The sequence below is a fragment of the Sarcophilus harrisii genome, chromosome 2 (genome assembly GCF_902635505.1).
Source record: "Sarcophilus harrisii chromosome 2, mSarHar1.11, whole genome shotgun sequence".
NCBI lineage: Eukaryota > Metazoa > Chordata > Mammalia > Dasyuromorphia > Dasyuridae > Sarcophilus > Sarcophilus harrisii.
In genome coordinates this window covers 624,298,727-624,321,562 of record NC_045427.1, presented here as the reverse complement: position 1 = coordinate 624,321,562, position 22,836 = coordinate 624,298,727, and the positions used below count along the sequence as shown (strand labels likewise).

Below are 22,836 nucleotides of genomic sequence, written 5' to 3'. Positions count from 1 at the left end.
CCTCTCCCAAATTTCTTGAGCTCAGACAGAACTGAGCATATTTGAAAATTAATTTATATACCAATCCAGAAACGGTGAAAATATCTAGTTATTAATTTTGTTTCTTTATAATTGTTTCAAACTTCTCCTCCTCCTTCTTCTGCCCCACTCCCCGCCTCAAGTAACATCCTCTGTACCTGAACTTCTGGTAGGAATGAGAGAGATATTCATTAATTATGCTTAGGTGAGAATTATCTCCCAAGAACATCTTGTTGGAAGCTGCATGTTGAAGCATCTTAGCAATAGAACCCAGGTTTCTTCGTTGGTCTGTGGTAAGCTGGCCTCCTGCTGATAGGTCAATGATGTCAAAAGCATCAGGAGCCACAATGGCTGGATTCATATACCGGTAGTAGAGTAGGTTACCAATAATCTGGGGGAAAGTTCAAGAGAGAGGTCCATGGGAGGCAAAGACCACTTGATGGAATAATTGAAAACCAGAAAATACTTCAAAGTCAACTATTGGGGCAACTGCTGAAAAAGTCCCATTTTTCTTTCAAGCAGCTGTCAGTGTTGAGATTAACCAACTGACCAAATATCTTGATCCTCTAGCAGATGCAGAAAAAGGAAGAGAGTGAAAATTGAAAAAAAAGTTGCCTACTGAAGAAACAGATTAGAACATAAAAAGTGGCAGGGTTAAAATCTATTGTCTATTGGAGCATCTTTCTCAACACTGAAGTTGAAAAGAGGAAAGCTATTCTCACTCACGTGTGTGTCTCTGACAACTCAGGTTTTAGGTTTTCACTGAAAAATGTTAATTTATGTGAATGAAGAAAAGGATATAATAAACAAAGAATGATTAACTTGGACTTAAGGTCCTGCAGCACAGTGCCTGGAAGCACTTAATAAATGTTAGGTGACTTGACTTGGGGTCAAACTTCATTCTTCCTGTGACCCTGAGGCTCAGTTTCCTCATAATGTTCACTCTGCCTAGTTCACAGAGTTGTCATAAGGATCAAAATGTAGTAAGATGTTAGAGCATTCTTTATCAGAATCAGAAAGGAACATACAAACCTAGTGTTACTATAATAAATGGTTAGTATGAATCCTTCTGGATGATCTAATTAGTAAGCCAACTTGTTAAAGTCTGCATTCTGTTCAACCCTGCTCCTGGCACCTCACCTGTGTATCTATGAAATGGAGTATTAACTCAACACACATTCCCTTCACTACAGGATTCAAGCAAATGCTCAGCTTTTCCCCTAAAGTTCCAGTCAGAGAAAAAATATTAATTCACCTGGAGAGAAAGTCTAGAATCGATGCTTCATTGAAGAAAAGCACAGAACTAGGAGAGAGGAGAAAACAGCATTCAGGTTTTAAAAAAAATAAAGAGCACAGCAGTATAAGGCAAAAAGAATAGCCACTGTCTCAGCACAAACAAATGTTTGCAGGTCTTCCACCAGCACCCAAAGAGGGAGGAAATCCAATAGAGAAAAGACGACAGGGCTCAAAGAAATTTATTGCAAGACAGGAAGTTTCCTTTAAGATAAAGCTTTTGCCTACATCCATAGTGACTAAAATCACTATAGTACGAGAATTATCAGGGAGATTCACATTCAGTATTTAGATGCTGTATTACATCTATATGAAGACCCTTGTTACCGGTCCTACAGGCCAGTCTAGTTTTCTGCATTTCTCCACAAAGGTATAAGTCCATTTTCCCCCAGGTTCTTACCTTGAGAAGTTCATCCTCACCAGCATCTGGGAACTTCTCATGTAGTGAATCCTTCAGGACCTTGGCAATGAAGCGCATCCCATAACTACGGGAGAAATGATATTCAGTGAATTGACTGAGAGAAAGAAGGCAATGACAGGTAATAATCAAGAGCTAGGAGGGTTCATTGCACTCACGGGATTTTGTCCACAGAGCCAACTATAGCAGAGAGGAATTTGTCGGTCACCGCCCTCATGTTCCTAATGGAGGAGTCAAGCCGTGTCTTTACCTCTTCATGAGATAGTGCCTGCTCAGGGGTCACATCATACGGCAGTTTGCTGTTGAAAATACAACCAGAGAAGTCAGGCTGGCACTCAGCAGCAGCCAGCCCTCTCTCTGAGCCAAGGGGCACACTACTTTCAAATCCTAAGGAATCGGAAATGCCACACTTGTAACCCTCATCCACTTTCCAGCAGAAAGATGGATCAGAGAGTCTTTGGAGAGCTACTTTCAAGTGCAGGGTATTAGGATGATCTGCTATGGGTTAAGTCAAGAGCCTCTTCATTCACAGCTGGTGGCAGCTGCTTCTGATCTCCACAGAAAGCAAGTAACCAGGTGAGCTATGTGAACAGAAAAATCCTATAGCTTCCTTTAAATGACAGTCATGACTTCTCATCAAACAGCTATGAAATATCAATGTACTAGCATTGAGACTTCAAGTTTAACGGTGTTAAATAATATGTTAAATTTCTAAAATGAAAGCACCCCTTTTATCAAATTCTCTGGCACCCAGAAAGGCACTTCATAAATATTTGCTCAAATGGACAGAGAAAAGTTCTTAAAATATTCAACAGCACTCCGGTATCAAGAAGTGCAACAAATTTATAGAACTGACTACAATATACAAAATGGCTCCTCCACAGAAGAATCCCAGAATGAAAGCTCAGAGTGGGCAGCAATGCTAGTCTTCTGGGGCAAATCCTTACCTAAATAAGTTACTACTCTATCAAAACAGAAAGGAGAAACCATCCTCTGCTTGAACGCTTTTCTCTGATGAGGAACTCACTACCTTGTGATCGACCAATTCTATTTTGGGGTGCTCTAACAACAGGCAATGTGGTGCTATGTAGAAAAATTACTAGATTTGGAATAAAAAAGCCTAGGGAGAATCTGATGTTTTCTACCTATGAGATCATAAAGTCATATATGATCCAATGATAATTTGAGGAAAGTTTTTCCTTCTGTTCAGTCAAAAAAATTAGGGGCCTACATGATTCCTCAGGTCCATTTTGTTCCTAAATCAATTTAAAAACTTAACACATCCTTCTCAATTTCCAGGATAACTCTAGTTCTTTCAACTGTTCATTGCTGAATATGATTCCAAATCCTTCCTAGTCACCCACCCTGTGTGGCCACAGACAGAAAGAAACCAAAGACATCAATTCAAAATCTTGGCTTTCATGATCACAGGCAAGCCATCTCATTTTAAGCATGAGTTGTCACAGCTATAAAATAGGAGGGTTGTTCAGGGAAAAAGCAAAAGTGCTGCTCTTTGTTATAGGAAAAAAAGTCAGAAATAATGTAAGTATCACTTGATCAAGGAATAGATGAACAAACTGTACTATCTGAATGGACTGGAATATGTTGGGACCATAAGAAAACAACAAAATTTGAGGAACTGAGAGAACTGTATGAAGACCTGAATATGCTGCTACACAGTAAAAGAAGCAGAAATAGGACAATATACGATAATATAAAAGAAAAGAGCTCTAAAAGGAAGCTAAACTACAGGGAAATATAATGACCAATTCTGGTCCCAGGAAATAGATGATAAAGTACATCTCCATCATTCCAAAGGGAGGTAAGAAGGATTAGAGGTCAGGAATGTTCCATACACTGTCCCTTCTTTGATACTGCTTAACTATTTTTCTTTGCTACAAAGTAGGGTTCTTGTAGAGTCTATCTGGAAGTGAAAGGGATGTAAAAATAGAAGGCATCAATAAAATCTGTGCAAAAAGCTTTAAGTGCTACCTAAGTGCAAGACTAACAGTGCCTTATACATAGGTAAATGCCCAATAAATATCTGTTGAAATGAAACTACTATTACTGTCAGTGAATCATGTAATATAATTGAGTGAATTATAATTACTATACCAGTGTCCTTCAAATGTGGAAGCTCAAACAGAATCCTCTGGGCACATTCTCCCTAAGGTGGAGTTCCACAGATTGTGACCTCACTCCTCTTTAATATGATACTGTCCTTAAGATAATTCAAAAGGCAGGAGCTTTTTGGCTTTTTGGCGCCTAAAAAGAACATTAAAGTCCTTAGGTCTTTTTCATGAGAAATGCTTTCTTTTATAATATCCCTTAATTCTGAAGAGCCAACACTATCAGATGAAAGACCATTTTTGTTTCTCTGGCTAAATGGCTGAATGCTCACAGGAAAACATCTCATCCTTTTTTTCCTTCACTTGGATAAAGAACATAAAAGTGGTCCAGTATTATGACTTCCACACTGCAAGAACAGGCTCTTACACAAAACAATCTGAGCTATCCTAACATATTATTTAAAAAACAAAGTTTTAGAAAAGCTAAATAAAGCAAAGATTCAAGAGAAAAGTCAGCTGAAGTGAGCAGACCTTGCTTCTCCAGTCTGAGACTCCATCTGATTGACCCACGACTTGTAAATATCCACAGGGTCAGTTTTGATGTTTAGGGATTTGTCATCCATAATCTCCTTCACAACAGGGGCCAGGATCTGTCGCAGGGCATTCTGGCCCCGGGCACCCCGGTTGAAACTAACAACCATTTTAATAACTGTAGGATTTCCAGTCACAATCTCTTGAATTTGATCTACTTTTGATCTACAAGAGAAAAGATATGAAAACAATTTGATGATATATTCTACACACACGCACACACACATACACACACACACACACACACACACCATTCCTAGAGGAATACTTTGTGGCAACAGTAATGTTTAAAAAGAAAAAAGACTATTTGTAATGGAAAAAAACTGAATGTTCATTGTTTAGGGAATAGACAAATTATGATATATGAATACAATGGAATTCTTACAATATAAGATATCTGATTTTATTTCCTATCTTCTTGCCTTCAGACAGGCTGTCCTCTACACCTCTCCTCCCCTCTTCACCTCTCTCACTTTTGCCTCTTTGCCTCCCTCAAAGCTGAGCTCAAGGGCCTCTTTTTATAAGAGGCATTTCTGAATCCTACTCACTATCTCACCCTTCTACACCCTGATCATATAGCATTTATTTTTGTACATGACAATCAGTGTTGATAAAAGGAGTTTTCTCATTTGGGAGGAGTTCCCTAAACCACTGAAATCAGATTCAGTCCCTATCCTAACTAAATATATATATATATATATGTGTGTGTGTGTGCCCTATCCTAACTAAAAATATGTGTGTGTGTGTGTGTGTGTGTGTGTGTGTGTGTGTGTGTGTAAATGCTCCCCTCCATATACTATCAGCTCTTTGAGGTGAAAGAAAGTTGTGTTTTTGCCCTTGTACCCCAGTTCCTAGTGCAGCATCTACAGATATTAAAGAGGTCAGCTTTAACAGGGTACATCGTAAGCACAAACTAACATTAGCAATCCTGCTCTCCAAATGCAGGCTGACTTGGGAAACTTCCTTCTCAGTCCCATGGAATGCTAGGGCCATGCTGGTGAGAGCTAAGGGGAATAACTCTTTCATGCCTAATGATGTGCAGAGCCTCTTCTGCACTCACAGAAAAGACCCATCAGTTCATGAGAGGTGACTTCCTCAGAGGACTGAGAGATATGGGGGCCTGGCTTGATACCCCCCAGCTGCCTGCCTCTGCCTGACCAGAAGGCATAACATACTTGATTTCTTCCTGGAGGGCCGTCTTAAAGAGACGTAGCAGCAGGTACTCCTCTCGCTGGTTAGAGGCATAGTTGTACAATGTGAAAATCACAGAATCCATGAACTTTGTGGACTTGTTTTGAGGCATCTGGAAAATCAGCTTGGCCAAGTAGGTAGGGTTGGTCTGCAATTAAAGCAAGCAAGAGATAAAAAGGACTCAGGTAGACAATAAGGTATTAGGGAATTTCAGAAACCAAAGCGAACCCCAGGCAACCCAGCACAGCATCAAGCTCCGGCTCAGTCAGAGGGCCTAGTCTTAAATCACAGATATGACACTTTTATTTGCATGTTGCACGGGACAAGTCAATTTACAGTTCTGTCTCCCATTTCCTCATTATGTAAATGAAGGGGATGAGTCAAATGACCTCTAGGGTCCCTTCTCGGCTCTATATGAACAATTGTGTCATCCCCAGTCTCTCAGTGCATCCAAGAAGTCAGCAGTAATTCCAGAAAGAGATTGATGGCTGAGCTCTGGACACGGCTCGGTTCTACACCAACCATCAGAGGCCACAAAGATGCCCCTTCCTGAGTTCTCAAAGGTTTTACTTGCAGAACTAAAGCTCAGGTTTGGAGGACAGCCTCCACTACACATGGCTTCCGTTTCATGAAGTCTCTCACCAGCAGTGGCTATTTGGTGATGATTTCAGACACTTAAATGGTCAGGGAGTTTTTCCTCACATCAAACCTACATGTGTGTCTTTGCCTTTTTCCCCCATCTGTCTTTCCTTGATTTGCTCTCTAAGTCAAGAAGAACAGGTCCTTCTTCAATGTGACAATCCTTCCAATAGGTGATGACATTCTCATGCCCTTTCCTACCTCTCCCCTCATCCTCATCCAAGTTCCTTTTTCCAGACCAAATAACTCTAGCTCCTCCAACCACTCTTCTCTATGGCACAGCTTCAAGGCTCTTCACCATACTGGCTGCCCTCCTCTGGATGCTCTTCAGCTTACTTGCCTAAACTGTTGGGCCTAGCATTGACACTGGATATCAGGGGCCATCTGACCAGAACAGAGTATGGCAGGACTTTCCCTGCTTAGATCGATGCTGCCTGAAGCTGTATCTGCCTTCCTGACAGCCATCACAAACTATTCATTCGCAGTGAGTGAGCCACCAATTAACACTCTTTTGAACAACAAACTGTCATTCAGCCTTACCTCCCAATTTATACTTAAGTTCTTTCTTTCAACCTAAATTTAAGATTGTAGATTTATTCCTATCAGTCAGATGCTGTAGTCTGTCAGAATCTTTTTGAATACTAATTCTATTATCCACTGTTAGCTCATCCTTCCAGCTGTGTGTCATGAGTAAATTTCACAAGCATATTATTATCTATACTTTCATTCAATACTGATAAAAATGTTACATGACATAGATCTAAGCACAGATATCAGAGGCCTTCCACTACAAACTGACCAACTTATTAAAGACTACTCTCTGGGTTTGGTCATTCAACTAGTTCCAAACTCACCATTCAACTAGTTCCAAACTCTCCTAAATATACCATCATCTTCACATCTTTCCATCTTGTCCACAAAAATTTCATAAGAAATTTTGCCAAATGCTCTCCTGCAATCTAAGTAAACTACTTAGCATTCCACTAATCTATTAGTTCATTAACTCTCCAGAAAAAAAAAAAACAAAAAAAAAAAACTTAGTCTATCACAGCCTGTTCTTGATTAATCCATATTTTTTTTTTTTGTGATCATCACTTTCATTTTAGATGTCTACCAAATATCCCTTTATAGTTATATACTCGAGGTCTACTAGGAATCCAAGTTAAGCTTAGAGACCTGTAACTTAAACTCCATTGTCTTCCATTTAAAAAAAATAAAACCCTTTGCTCCTCTTTAGTTTTATGGTATTGCTTCCATTGTGGAGAGCTATAATCCTATCTTATAGCTTTCACATGGATTTCATCAGAGTCAGGTTGATCTGGTATCATCAAAGTCAGCCACTTATTACCTGCTACCTATTCTTACTACCAATCCCCTAAATGAATGAAAAGCTACTAGCACTTACCTGCAACAGATAAAACAAATGCTGATAAGCTTCCAATTTCTCTCTCTTCTCTTTGCTCAAAGCCTTAAGACCACCCTTCTGCTTGTTCAACATCATCATGTCAGATAATTGTTCTTTATTTTTCTTGGTAAGTTTTTTGCTGTGAGAAACTACGTCCTAGAAAACAACCGATACATAAGTGAGAATTTTCCAGAATGAGTACTGCCCATTGCACAAATGTAATCTCTGTTCTATTTTTATTTATTTAATATTTTATCAGTTACATTAAAAAAAAAAAACTTTTTTACATTTGTTTTTAAAATTTTTGAGTTCTAGCTTCTTTTTCTTATTCCTACCCACAATTAAGAAACCACTTATGAAATTAAGCAAAAAGTCAAGTTGTGGAAAAGAAAAACAAAAACATGGATCTGTATTTAGATATAATCAATTCCTTTTCTGGGTATGAACAGGATTTTTCATCATAAGTGCTTCAGAGTAGTTCATGTTGCTTGAGTTCATGGAGGATTTTCCATGGCTTTTTTTTCTGAGAGCATCCTGCTCATCATTCCCCATAGAATAATAACACCCCATCGTTATACATCCACACCATAGTTTATTGAGCCATTCCCCAAATGATGAGCATCCTGTCAAATTTCAATTTTTTTTGCCCTGACAAGAGAGTTGCTATGAATATTTTTTGTACAGATAAATCATTTTCCTTTTTTCCCCCCTCCCTTAATCTCTTCTGGCATTCATTCCAAATAGTGGTGTTATTAAAGTCAAAGGATATGCATGAATTTATAAACCTTTGGGCACAGATCATATCTTTTGATCAATTGGGCATGGCTCAATTTTTTTTTATAAATTTACTCAATTCTTTCTATGTTTGAAAACTGAGACTTTATCAGAGAAACTTGCTTTGGAATTCTTTTTACAATTACTATTGCTAACTGTATTTTCCTCCATTTATTCTCTCTCTTCTTTCACACTGTCCTTCCTCAAAAGTATTTTGTACTGACTATTCCCTCCCCCAATACACCCTCTCTTTTATCACTCTCCCCTACTTCCTATATCCCATTCCTCTCCTATTTTCCTGTAGGGAAAGACAGGTTTCTAAACCTCTATTGAGTAAGTATGTTATTTCCTCTTACACAAATGTATTCTCAACTAGATCCCTTCAATGTCAAGTCATTTTTAAACTTAATATATTGAGACTTAAGACCCCAGAATCTGAATTTCATTCTAATCTCTTCACATTCTAATCCACTAGTATTTCAGAGCAATTTTCACAGGATAAAGCCCAAAGCACCCTAAAAAGAATAGTTAACAGAGGGAACAGTAAATCCTGAGGAAGTAAAAATGAAAAGTGATGAACAGGACTTCTTATATTAAGGCCCAATATCCCTATAAGAGCTCATATTATACCCATACCTGTAATGTGATTTTATTTTTCACTAATAGTCCAATTTTGATATCCATGAGATTCAGGTCATTTTCCAATTGTTGATTGGATCGGATGAGGGTCACAACCTCTTCCCTCATCTTCATAAGATCAAGTTCTTCTTGAAAATCCTGGTCATTCTGATCCAAAAGATGGACGAACTTTCGAACAACCACCATAGGAGGATCCTCAGCATTGACTGCCAGAAAGAAATGCATCAAACATAGAAAGAAAACATGATTTAAAAAAATGCAAAGCCTCAAAAAATATCAACACTATATCATAAAGAAACAACGCTCTCTATAGAAATGTCTCTACTTACACCCAAGCTTTTCAACCATTTGTTTTGAAATTTAGCAAGAGAACAAAAATAATGTGGTCTCCTGAACATTTCCAGCCAGAAAATAAAAAGGGCCAATAAAAACATACATTGTGCCAAGAGTTAGCAAAAATAGATACAAAACTGTCATTTCTTGACTAGGGAAATGTTTTCTTTACATTTAGTAATATCCCTTAAGTCTTACAACCAAGACACATCACATATGTACATATGTGCTTACACACACACACACCCTAAGCCTAAAAACTCTTCCCAAACAAATTAAGTGGTCAAAGAACATGAACAGATTTCTTAAATGAAAAATTATTAACTATTATACAGGGAAGATTGATTCTCATTTCTAGTGATTTCGACCAAACTCTTGAGACTTCACCTCACACTGAGAAAATCGGAAAAGACAATAAAAGGTAGAAATAGTCACAAGTGAAAGATCTATATGGAAACAAGTAAACAGTAGGTAGATCTTTGAATTGTTCCAGCCATTCTGAGAAGTAAAATGTGCCTTAAATGACCATATTCTTTAACCCACAATTATCACTGGAAGATATGTACATGCCAAGGAAGTTAAAGATAAAAAGGTAACCAAATACAAAAGTACACCAAAACAACCCTAGCAACACATTTGTGGGTGCAAAAAAGAAAAAGAAAATGGAACAAAGGATTCATAGAATGGAAAATACTGAATAAACTGTGGCATATGAAAGAAATGGAATACTACCACATCAGGAGAAACAAAGGATATGTGAAATAAATGGAACTAGGACAACACAAATAACTCAAATCTAGAATGAAAACTGACTCAAAACAAAACTAAACACTATATAATGTAATGACCATTATTAGCCCCAAAGAGAAGATGAGAAAATTCACCTCCCTCTTTGCAGAGGACAGGAACCAAGGGCATGAAATATTATATTGACTATGAAACACAATTGGTGTATTGATTAGTTTTCTGAAATGCTTTTTTTTTTCTTTTCTGTTTTTAAATATTTGTTACAAGGGATGGCTCTTTGGATATAGGCTAATCTCCTACAAAAATAAAGATATTAAAGAATAACACAAACCTCATTCTACACAACAGGTTCCCCACCACCACTTCAATTCACAGTTAACTTACTGAGTGTTTTGTAGTCATCCCGAGCTTTGTTTGCTCGAATAAAGGCCTGGATTTTTACTATATCTTTGATCTGAAGAATTAAGAAGAAAAAAAATCCTGTTCTTATTAAGCCAATGAAAAAAGAGCAAAATTATTACACTGGGAGGTCACACACGGGTTCTTACATGGTCTCTGAAATACTGTAACCTGTCTTTATAGCGCTTTCTAGCCTGGTGCATTCTTGCCAAGGACTGAATCTGTGAAAAAGCAATAAAGAAAATCAGAAAATTTCCTTATACTCTAAACCTTATCATCCCCTAGGAATATAATTTATTCTAAGTATAGTCTAGCGAACATACCTTTATAACTTCATCTTTATGAGAGCGTAGGTATCCTAAACGATCTTGATATGACTTCTTTTGCTTGTATCCCCGCCATTGAGACTGAAACCATCAAATATTAAAATGTGATTGGTTTTCTTTATTCAATAGGACAGAACCCAATTCCTATTCTGATTCAGTATTTGATGTAGGTGCTGCATCTGCATCATAATTTCAATTTTCTATACCTAAACTGCCTTACATTTAAATTTGTAATTTTTCAGAGCCCTTTCATATGCACTAACTCATTTAATTTGAAATTCACAAAAACCAGGTAGAGGTAGTAATTTATTTCTATTTTTACACTTGAAGGAACTGTGGATCAGAAGGTATCTTTTTCAGGTATGCTTACACAATCAATTAATAATACAGCCAAGACTAGAATCCAGGTCTCATGATTCCATGTCTGCTGCTCTTTCTAATATGTTACACCACTTACCAATTTCATTTGAGTCATAAAAGTTCAAAAGAAAATAGTTGATACTCTGATCTAGTTTCCTTCAATACAAAGCAAGGAATAATATTAGAAATATTTCAAAGTTATATGGGGATTTGTAACTTTAAAAATCATTTTCTAGACATCATCTTATTTATCTTCACAACAGTCTTTGTGAGGATAGTATAAACATTACTATTTCCATTTTACAAAAGAGGAAACAGGTTTTCATTAATCTGACAAAGATCACTCGATAGAAAGTAGCAGAGGAGACTAGAACCCAGCCTACATTCAGTACTCCTTAAGACAGATAAAAGGCCTTCATACTTGGTGGTCAGCAGTTCTTTTGATGTTGGTCACCAGTGGAAAGACCTACTATCAAACACATAATGGACTTGAATTACAGTTAAGAGAAATGATCATGCATGTTATCAAAATGGTCAAATTAATGAGTTCCACAGAGTGTTTGGTATACAAAAGAATCAACTGAGAAAAATCAATCCTAAAAGTTGAAAATATGGGTATTAAAAGCCTATTCTCTGCTATATGTGAACAGACCTGGATGCAAATGATGGCAGGGACTTGCTTCTTAAGGAAATTCATCCGAGACCTGAAATCCTGACGAACTAGGTATCCCCGACAAGCAGCCTGAAGCTTTGTGATGAGGCTCTCGTTGGCTAGCCATAACTGTTCCCGGTTATAGGCAGCTGTCACCCCAGAGATGGAACTCTTCAACAAAAAAACAATGAATACCATCAGAGGACTATAAATTATCACATTAAAAACAATAGAACACAAAGATATAAACTGTATAAAAGCATCATCTATGACGAAGAAACCCAATTTCACAACGTAATATAAAAATTTATTCTAGTTCGTCCTGATAGGATCAGGGCAATGTTTTTCCAATATCCATTTTTCATAGTCAGCTCCAGCTCAATCTGAAAATTATCCTCCTTTATTCAAAAGATTTCATTATCAAAATCCTATTAATTTTATCCTCAAACTTAAAGATAAACATTAAGTTTATCTTCCCTAATTTCATATACCAGATTCATCAATTTCTATGATTCTAAGAATCGGAATTTACAGCATATACTTAACATTTAACAGTCATTATTTAGTTCTGTGCAGTTCTTAATTATGTCACCCAGATACAAATATCAAGCTATAGCTAGGAAACAAATACTCATAATACAATCCTTTAACCACTTAACTCTGGTGGCAAAGATTGTGTACTTAAATGTATTTAGTCAGTTCAGAAGATTCTCAAATGCACCTTTTACCATTAGGTCTTTGTGGAAGATAAATTCTTTCTAAACTTTCACTTTATTTTTTATTACTGGTTACTCTAATACTACATAAAAATCAACTTCACACCAACATAGAGCCTTGCCTGTTGCTTATTTCTGTTATGCCACAGTTCTCTTTTATTGTCCTGACTCAGTTTCCGTAATTATCCTGACTCAGTTTCCCTAATTGTTCTGCCTCAGTTTATAATTGTTCTGCTAAGTAAGTCCTGTGGAAACCACCCCTTCCTCTTTATCAGAATATTTGATAATGATAAAAGATCTTATATTTTAGAACAGGGGTCCTCAAACTATGGCCTGCAGGCCAGATGTGGCAGCTAAGGACGTTTATCCCCCTCACCCAGGGCTATGAAGTTTCTTTATTTAAAGGCCCACAAAAAAAAGTTTTTGTTTTTACTATAGTCCGGCCTTCCAACAGTCAGTGAACTAGCCCCCTATTTAAAAAGTTTGAGGACCCCTATTTTAGAATATCAAAATGCCTCTCCCCATCCCAAGCTATCAGAATATCAATACCGTCTTATCAAGATGCCTCCCCCCATTATGTCATCCCATCTCTGGTGGCTCATCCCACCCTGTCAGAGTCCTGTTCCCACTCTCAGTACCCTAACTCCACCCCTGCCTCAGTCTACCCCGAGTCTGAGCCACATGTATATAGGTCATTGAGAACTCACATTGTTTGCTACATTCTTGGAGACGATAGTCTTATTCAGCCCTGGAACCAAACCTCGGATCCATTTGGTCCCAGTAAATCTCTCCTTTTTAAATAAATTATTAAATATTCTCTGATCTCTATCTTTCCTCAGTTTCTCCAGCACTGCACTTCCAATAGATAATGTAGGATTCAATACCATTAAGATGAATTCCAATTTGCTATCAGAAAGTTCTCAACAATAAGATCTTTCAGGATCTCCTTTGAAAAAAAGATTATGCTGCTCTGAGATACTAAGTTCTGACTAGGGGGATTATATAACCTGTTAGGGTCTTCCCTGGGCAAGAATCTTCAAAGATTCTTTTTTAAAATATACATAATCTTGACCTATATAATTTTACAAGATATATCCCTTTGCAACTGGTGGGATTCACAGAAATTCAGGAGATCTAATTCAGATGAGAGATCTAGTCCAATTTGAATCTTGAGAGGAATTTAGTCTATGTATAAATCTCATTTCAAGAGTGCCCATGAAAAAAATCTATCTTCTACTTTTGGCAAGCTCTAATTACAAGTTACTTTCTTTCTTTTTTTTTTTTTTTTTTTTTTTTTTTTGAAACTGCATGTTGGACCTTATCTTACTAATTTTATTAGACTTGGCCTATCATTCTGACACACTGAGAAGTTTTTGGATCATGCAACTAACAACAAAAAAGTGTTAACCTATCACCTACAGTTTTGAGTCATCTACAACAGCAATGTTAAAGTCAAAAAGAAACAGATCTCTTCAGGCCCTATACTGACATAGGAAAACACATTAACACTTTTTATGTTGCATTTTATTTTTATTTATTTTGTTAAAAATTTCTTAATTACATTTTAATCTGGTTCAAATCATACAAGAATTTTGTGGGAGTTCAACATCCTAATCTATAAATTGGATAAACATGTCACCTCTCTACAGGGCCAAAGAATGATCTCTGATGTACTCATAATGTGAGAAGGAACGTCAAAGTTAACATAATAACTCACTCAACAAGAATCCCTTCTCTGTTATACCTGATAACTAAGTATCTTATCTGTGTTGGAAGACTTCCAATATGGGGAAGCCTACTACCTTCCAAAGCAGCCCATTTCACTTGCGGACAGTTTTGCTGCACAGTTTTCCCCTTACATCAAAACCTAAATCTGCCTCTCTACAACTTCTTCCATTAACTCCTAGCTCATCCCACTGGTGGTGAGTAAAATGACTTTAATCTATTTATCATTACAACAATCTAGCTATCATTTTTCTCTTGTCTTCTCAAAGTTAACCATCTCGATTTCTTCAACTGACTCTCATTTTAATACTTTCTAGTTCAGTTCAGCTTAGCTAGCACATTCTTAGAATGGATACTTTCCATAAAGTATCCAGGGCCTACAGGATACTTTCAACAAAAAGGAATATTTAGAGGCAGCTAAGTGGCGCAGTGAACAGAGCACCAGCCTTGAAGTCAGAAGGACTCGAGTTCAAATCTGATCTCAGACACTGAACACTTCCTGGCTGTGTGAACCTGGACAAGTCACTTAACCCCAATTGCGTCAGCAAAAAAGAAAAAAAAAAGGAATATTTGAGTAAATTACCCGGTTTGTGTAAATAAATGTTTACAAAGTGGCTTTAAAAGGCTATATCTAATCCTTTAAGCACCTCTGTACAGCCTTGTTGATATTAATTCACTTTTAAGAAGTGAGTTACTTTATTTTCTAGGCTGTTACTATGTATTTATTTAATGCTAGAACTACACTAAGTGAAAGCTTTTGTAGTACCCAACTGCTTTACTTTGCTTAACAAGGAGACAGGTCTCGTTAAGTTTCCTGCAATCAACCAGAACAAAACCAGAAAAAGAACCATTACACTGGAATGTGGCCTACCCACCTGGAGGTTACTAGAAATATACAATTCGGACAAGCAAATGTTCTTTCTATGGCCACCAATGGGTCATTTTGCCACATATCACTTAAACTGGACCATAAAGAAACAAGTTACACAATCATATTTCTTTCAAAATGACCTAATTCATATATTTTAAGGACTCCAAACAGCCTTGTCATTTAATTAATCTAGGCTGAGGAGCATTAATACACACAATATGTGTGTATTAATTTAGACATATTTTGGATCCTCATTTAAGGTTTTTACCACCATGTGTTAACATTATATTTCAACCCCAAAGCATTATCTAAACAATGGCAGAGCAAATACTCTTCATTTTCACTTTATAAAACCCCTACCTGGATCTCCTCTCGACAGAGATGGGTAGTATTTTGCACAAAGCCTGGGGGTTCATCCCATCCTCCTTCCTTGGTCTCCAAGTTGTGGTAATAATGGTATCCACCTTTCACCCAGTGCTTTACCCACTTGCTCTTATTGTCACCTGGATAAAAGGAAAGAAGAATAGAATTTCATTTAATCAACTATTTGGCCTTCCTTTCAAACCTATCTTGTTCAAACAGTCAATAAAGTTGCTGACCCAGAGTCTTTATTATATTGATATAATATAATATGTTATACATATATTATATCAATAAAAAATATTGAAGCCCAAAAGAAATACCTTCTTCAAAGCAGGAACCATTCCCTACATTCTTTCGAATGAGGCTTGCTGTGATCAAATCTATTTCTCCACAACTGGCTGTCCTCAACTCATCAATCTAACTCTTACAAATAATTTTCATAAATTTCACTTGTAACCAGAACATGTATTCTTATTTCTCCCCTACTCACCTGCTGCAAGTTTTGTCTTCTTCAAATCTTCAAGGTCTCTCTGATAAGATTCAGCACATTCAGGAGTGACTCCATATAGGCCAACATCAGGAGAACGAAGGGCAATGAGAGTTTGACCAACATCACCAGCATCCACTGCTTCATTAATAGCCAAGACTCCTAAGGCAACTGACACAAGCAGGTGGGATTATTAGAGACTGCTTACACAATGAAATCACAAAACACATAAAGGTTCATCTAAAATGATTTAAAAAAAAAAAAAAAACAAGAACCAAAAGAGTATGTATATTGACTACAACTTTGTAAGGTAAGACATTACATGGCAACCAAACTCTGGTCAATGGCAAAGTTGGTACCAATTTGCTAGAATTAAAGTACATAAACAAATCACGAATTACAAAAGGGAAATAAGCCTGAAAAATAAGACTTCTTCCAGTCACAATAACTCCATTATGTTTTTTACTTAACTATTAGGGAATATGTGCTGGTAATTTGTGTAACTGATTTAGGCTGTCTGCTATGTTAAAAAAAAAAAATTATCAGTAAAAAAGAAGCACATCAAAGACAATCTTAGATTTGTAAATTCATCTACACAATAGTTTTGATATAAAATATATCCACACAATCAGGTCGTACTAGAAACTGGCATAATCACATTTCAGCATTCTCTTAAGAGAGAAATGATAACAGAACAAAACCAGAAATTGATACATACATTTTTGTGCTTCTTCTGTGTCTTTATTTGCCTGCCAGATCCCACCCTGAATTTCATCCAGCCATAGGACAGCTGATTCATCCTGAATTTCCTAAGAATTGGACAAATAGACCAACATTAAATATCCAAAGGTTAGCAAATATTCAAATGGTTAGCAAACTGAAGGGGTGCAGATTTTAAATGCCCATGTGTCTAAAGACTCACTCCTAAACAAAGGAGAAGGAAATTACTTTCATTTGAAGGGAAAACATAATTTAATATTGTATAATATTGGCCAGTAGGCAACCGGCTAGCTCAAAGATAAGACTGAAGCAGATGGTCAAAATATAGAGGCACACAGGTTCTAAAAAAAACCTCCTCTGATCATACTGGCAGAGCATGCGCTCTAGGACTTTCCTCCAAGTAGGAAGGCCAGAAAGGGGGTGCAGCTGCTGCACCAGGACCCTGGTGAGCTCAGGCAGAAGTGACCAAATTTTGGCTCTCAGACACTGGGAAATAAAAAGCAACTTTCCAACTTCCGTGCACCCTCTAGTACAGCGACAGTAATAGAATGAAAGAAAAGGGGGCTAAAAATCATGCATTTTAAAACTTTTCAAACACCAAATTTTTGGTGCTCTGAGCTAAAGCTTCACGGAAACACATCTCACAAGATCTCTTCAGAGAGAAATGAAAAAGTTGTTTCATATTATACTCCAAATCATCAGACATATCAATCCATACAATAGTGAAAACAAGTCCGATGTTTGTACACTACTTCTATCTTTATATCATGAATGCTCTTTTCAAAGAGAATGGGATGGGAAATATAAAAATATGAATCCTACCATCATTTCTTTCTTTTTTTAAACTTTTAAGTTTGTATTGATATTTCTGTTTCTTATTTCACCAGAGTATTTCCATGAATCCGTCCCCCCCTCCTTCCAGGGAGCCATCTCTTATTAAAAAAATGGTAATTTTTAGGAGGAAGGGAAGTGAATACAACTTATTGACACATTAAAAAAGTCTGAAAACATATGCAACATCTACAAACATCTCACCCCCAAGAAAATTTAGTGAGGGAATATTTTCATATCTTTTCATTTGAGTCATGCTAGATGGTTATAATTTTGCTACATATTCATTTATTTTTTTTTTTGGCATATTATTTTCCATTTGTTGTGCTTACTATGAATATAGTGAAGTCACTGTGAACATTCCACATAATTTTATATTTCCATAAATATTTTTATCTTTTCATTCTTCTAGATATTCATCTTGTATTCCATTACACAAGTGTAATTTGTTTAGCACTCCCTGTTTCACGGGCCATCTACTTTGTTTCCAATTCCAATTTATCACAAAAAGTACCGTTTTAAATATTTTGGAATATATGGTTACTTTTTTTTTTAATGGATAGTTTCCTTGGGAGACAGTAATGGGATCTCTGGTTCAAACAAAGTATATGGACATTTTAATCACTTTATTTTATAAACCAAAATTGTTTTCCAAAATATACCATTTCAAAACTCCACCAACATTGCCTTAGTATGCAAAATTTTTTCACAATCCACCTCTAACCCTGATTGCTGTCGTTTTTGTGAATTTGCAAGGTATGAGGTATGCCGTTTTGCATTTTTCATATTATTAGGGATTTAAAGCATTCTTTCATGTAGTTGCAAATACTTTGCATTTCTTTTGGCAACTGTCTGTTCCTATCCTTTGAACATTTATGTAATAGGAAATGCCTATCAACATTTAAGAAGTTTAACTGATGTGAAACTCAACCACAATGAGGCAGAAAAAAGTTCAGAAATGCCTCATGCAGCAAACACTTGATGTTCCTGACAAGCAAAGAAATATAAAAACTACGGATATGACTGATTGATCAAAAGCTTATTTGTAAAACATTACAAAGGAAGGAGGAAGAAGACTTCCATCTACATCTACTGAAAAGGAATGTAGGAGGGAGGAAAGTTTCAGAGAAATTCAGACTCAGAATCTGACATGAGACCAGCTGAGACAGATCATTCTAAGAGGATGCATACCTAAAACTGGAAGGACATTAAACAGCAATGAAATGGAACAGAACTCTCAGTGCTTTTACAATGATACTCTTATTAGTGATGATAGTGAAATGACTAAATTTAGAACTCATGGCATGGACTGATATTTAAGATCCAAAAGTCAGAAAAGATGACTGGAACTAACCAAAAACATATTGGAGAAATTCACATTCAGACCCCCAGAGTTTTAAAGATAACTTTAAAGTTTTAAAGGCAAAGTTTTCAAAATTGAAGAAAAAGGCCACAGATGCTATTATAACCCAGAAAAAGATGACACCAGTAACCACCAACTTCACATGTCAATATTCAGCTCTCCACAAAATCAATAGGTTGTTTATCTAACTGAATTTTATAAGCTGGACAAGGCATATTCTCTGTCCACTTTTTTGTTTCCTGTGCATGTTATTAAATTTATCTCTTTGGAGTGAAAATGGATCTGATAGTATCTTTAATACTATGTATCAAAGGAATAGGCAAAGTATCTCAAAATATTTTCTACAGAGAACATTTAATAGTCAACTATGCAAATGACTAAGAATAATAAATAACATAAGGTTTCCTGGTATATTGTTTTGTTGGAGTTTTTATTTTAACCTACTTGATCTGATGGTGAGACTCTCAAGTTGCTTCTATTCAAACAGAATATTGTGCCTCCTCCATATAGCTATTCCAAAGAGATTAGTTTAATAATCCACACTGAAAAAATATAGGTAGCCACAAAGCACACAATGGTCAGATTAAGCCATTCAGCTGCATAGGTGCCTTACCAAGTTAGTTCATCACTACATTTATCTTTGACAGTTGTTACAAGACAATATGCTGGATCTAAAATTTAACAGGAGGGAAGTCATTTTAGTAAAAATGGATCTGATAATCTATGAGGTCATTTCCATTCCTAAATATATGGGACTCTGAGCTTTTTCAGAAAAAGTAAGAGACAACAGAGGGATGACCCTACTGCTGCAATGGTATCCTAAAACATAAAAAAACAAGGGAACATTTCCAGCATGTTGGGTATATCTTTTATGAAGAATTAAAGAAAAGACAAGGACAAGACTCATAAAGAATGAAGGAATTAATGGGTCACAATTGGCACCAATGTAGACACACCCACAGGATCACTGCTCCATTAAATATTAAGATTTACAGATATTTGATCACAAAATTTGCATATATAAGAGGTAACAAAAGAGCAATTTAACAAAAGCTGAACCTAGAACTATGAATATGTCTTGGAATATTCATTCCCTAATTATTATCTTAAACTCTACAAAAAACAACTCACTGAAAGTAGTCTATGGGATGAATAGCATATTATATCCTTAAAACTGATCAAAAAAAGGATCTCTCATCAGTTAGTTTTCTACCAGATGAGAAAAGGTGGAGGGGAGGGAAGGGAGAAGATGCATTAGTTAAGAGTTAACAGCAACTCCACAATCCACAATCTTCCTTAGAGTCAAATTTCAAACACAGTTCTCAAATCAAATCAGTAAATATTATATCCTTAAAACTGATCCAAAAAATGATCTCTATCAGTTAGTTTTCTGCCAGATGAGAAAAGATGGAGGAGGAGGGAAGGGAAAAGATGCAGAAGTTAAGAGTTAACAGCAACTCCACAATCCACAATTTTCCTTAGAGTCAAATTTCAAACACAGTTCTCAAATCAAATCAGTAAATGTCGACTGAACAGCTATTCCATGGAGGATGAGAAAAAGATCTTTATCCTGAAGGCACTTAAAATCTCATTGACCACATTAACATAAACACATAAAAACTAAACGAGACATTTTAAAATGGTTCCAAAAAACAAGAGAGATGAATACTGTGCATAGTTTTATGTAAACATGTATAAAAGTAAATTAGAAATAACTAAGTTCTTGTTGTATACAGACTGGTAACAAGATTCTGTTATGTATATATGACATTTCTGGAAAGTGGATCACACTCACCTTTAGATGGGTTTGTATGAATTTTTTACCTGATTTTTTTGCTTATTTGTGCTGTATTTCCTATTTGTGATTATGTGCTCATGCCTTACTTATATTGTGGAAAAATTTAGTTTAATATGCATTACTTGACCTCAGGATTAGATACCATTTAATTCTAACTATACTTCTATAACTATACTAATAATACTTCTAACTATACTAATTCTAACTGACTAAAGGTGATCTCAAATGGTGATACCTAATTCTGTTTAAAGACCACTGGAAAAGGGGGCAGCTAGGTTGAGCAGTGGATAGAGCACCAGCCCTGAGGTCAGGAGGACCTCAGTTCAAATCTGATCTCAGACATTTAATACTTCCTAGCTGTGTGACCCTGGGCAAGTCACTTAATCCCAACTGCCTCAGGGGAAAAAGAGAAAGAGAGAGAGAGAGAGAGAGAGAGAGAGAGAGAGAGAGAGAGAGAGAGAGCGCGAGCTAGCTTGAATGTGAATGTTAGAGTTGGAAGGAAGCCTGTTACACTTTGTTTTTTAATCTGTTAAAAGAATATTAATAAAAGCCTTCTTTCTAGCAAGTTAAAAAAAAGAATCCTTGCTAAAGTTGTTTAGGGGAAGTCTGTGAAGGGTTTGAATGCTAAGTTATAGGGTTCAGAATTTAATTTATAAACGAGGAGCCTCTGAAGATATTTATGAGAAGAGTAAGGACATGATAAAAACATTTCAGTGACATTTATCTATCAACACTAATTATATAAAGCAGATTGAGGGGAAAAGACTTAAGGGAGGAAACTAAGAGGCTATTTCAATTGTCCAAATGTAAAAGGATAATGGAATACTTTTGTGTGGTAGGAAATGACAAAAGGGAAAGAAAAAAAAGTCTGTTGAGACTTTGTCTGAATGATGCAAAGTAAAATGGGAAAAGTAAGAAAACAATTTATACCACACTATAAAGACAAACAACTGAAAGACTTAAGAACTCTGATTAATGCAATGACCGAACACAATTCCATAAGACCAACAATAAATTATTCTATCCATCTTATAATAGAGAGATGAAAAGATTCAAAATGCAGAACGATACATACATTTTTGAACATACTGAGACAAAAGAATTTGTTTTGCTTGGTTAGGTGTATTTAATTACAAGAGTTTGGTTTTTCTTTTTCTGTTTTTTTCAATGTGAGATATAAAGAAAAAAGTGCTTGTTGATTGAAAATAAAAACTCAAATTGTTTTTCTTCGGTCAAGATAAAATCTGCTTTTTCTGAAACCTTTCATGCCTTGCTCCTATTTCTGTCCCTTGGGATCAAAGAGAAAAAGAATGTACTCTTTCTCCACAAAGCATTTGATATAAAGACAGCTCTCATATCCCTTCCAATGCCTGTATTCTCTAAACTAAAGATTTCAATCAACTTCAATTTAACTTCCAATGGAATCATTTCCACATATCTCTCTTGCTATAGAGTTCTCTCAAAGAAAAACTTGAGAATAAAGAATTTGTGAAACAGTAATTATCAAACTAGCATGATTTCAAATTCTGGGGAATTAATCTTACTAAACACTAACCTTATTTTTTTTTTTCTGACTGGATTAAATGATATATCAGAGGAAAGTTACTGACACAAGTGCCATTTGGTTTTCAATAAGATACATGACAAAGCTCTCCTACCACCTTAGAGACAGAATAGAGAGGCATGGACTGCTTAAGACACAGTTGTAAAATGAATTGAAAAATGATAAAAACTCTGGATCCCAAGTATCAATTAATCAAAGAGCATCAACTTGGAGGGCTTTCTGTGGGAGGCCACATGCCTCCATCACTTTTGTGTAGCATTTTAATCTATGGCAGGGGTGATGGGCATATTTAACATATTTAACAAATTTGCAAATAATAGGAAGTTAAGAGAAAGAGCAAATAGTGAATGAAAAACTCATGATCCTAAAAGCTTCTCCATCAGAAACTGTCTATGTATAACTGAGCACTTAACATAATACTGTACATTCAGTGAACACTTAAGAAAGGAGTTTCAGGAGTATAAACACATAGTCCTACATCTGAAGTTTAAACAATCAAATGTACAAATACAGGTTAAGGAAGATATGACTAAAAAATGACTCA

The 22,836-nt window shown here is 36.1% G+C and overlaps 1 protein-coding gene across 1 annotated transcript in view; it reads right to left on the bottom strand.

Annotated features, from left to right (window-relative positions):
* IQGAP1 (IQ motif containing GTPase activating protein 1) overlaps window positions 1-22,836 on the bottom strand; it is a 113,587-nt gene that overhangs the window by 23,499 nt on the left and 67,252 nt on the right. Inside the window, exons 16-29 of the mRNA XM_031956701.1 lie at window positions 16,735-16,825; window positions 16,020-16,187; window positions 15,527-15,669; window positions 11,855-12,025; window positions 10,840-10,923; window positions 10,666-10,737; window positions 10,502-10,571; window positions 9,035-9,243; window positions 7,625-7,780; window positions 5,565-5,728; window positions 4,330-4,554; window positions 1,888-2,028; window positions 1,712-1,796; window positions 177-409 (exon numbers count right to left, since the gene is read on the bottom strand). Coding sequence (XP_031812561.1) covers window positions 177-409; window positions 1,712-1,796; window positions 1,888-2,028; window positions 4,330-4,554; window positions 5,565-5,728; window positions 7,625-7,780; window positions 9,035-9,243; window positions 10,502-10,571; window positions 10,666-10,737; window positions 10,840-10,923; window positions 11,855-12,025; window positions 15,527-15,669; window positions 16,020-16,187; window positions 16,735-16,825 — 2,012 coding nt within the window. The remainder of the gene's footprint in view (window positions 1-176; window positions 410-1,711; window positions 1,797-1,887; window positions 2,029-4,329; window positions 4,555-5,564; window positions 5,729-7,624; window positions 7,781-9,034; window positions 9,244-10,501; window positions 10,572-10,665; window positions 10,738-10,839; window positions 10,924-11,854; window positions 12,026-15,526; window positions 15,670-16,019; window positions 16,188-16,734; window positions 16,826-22,836) is intronic.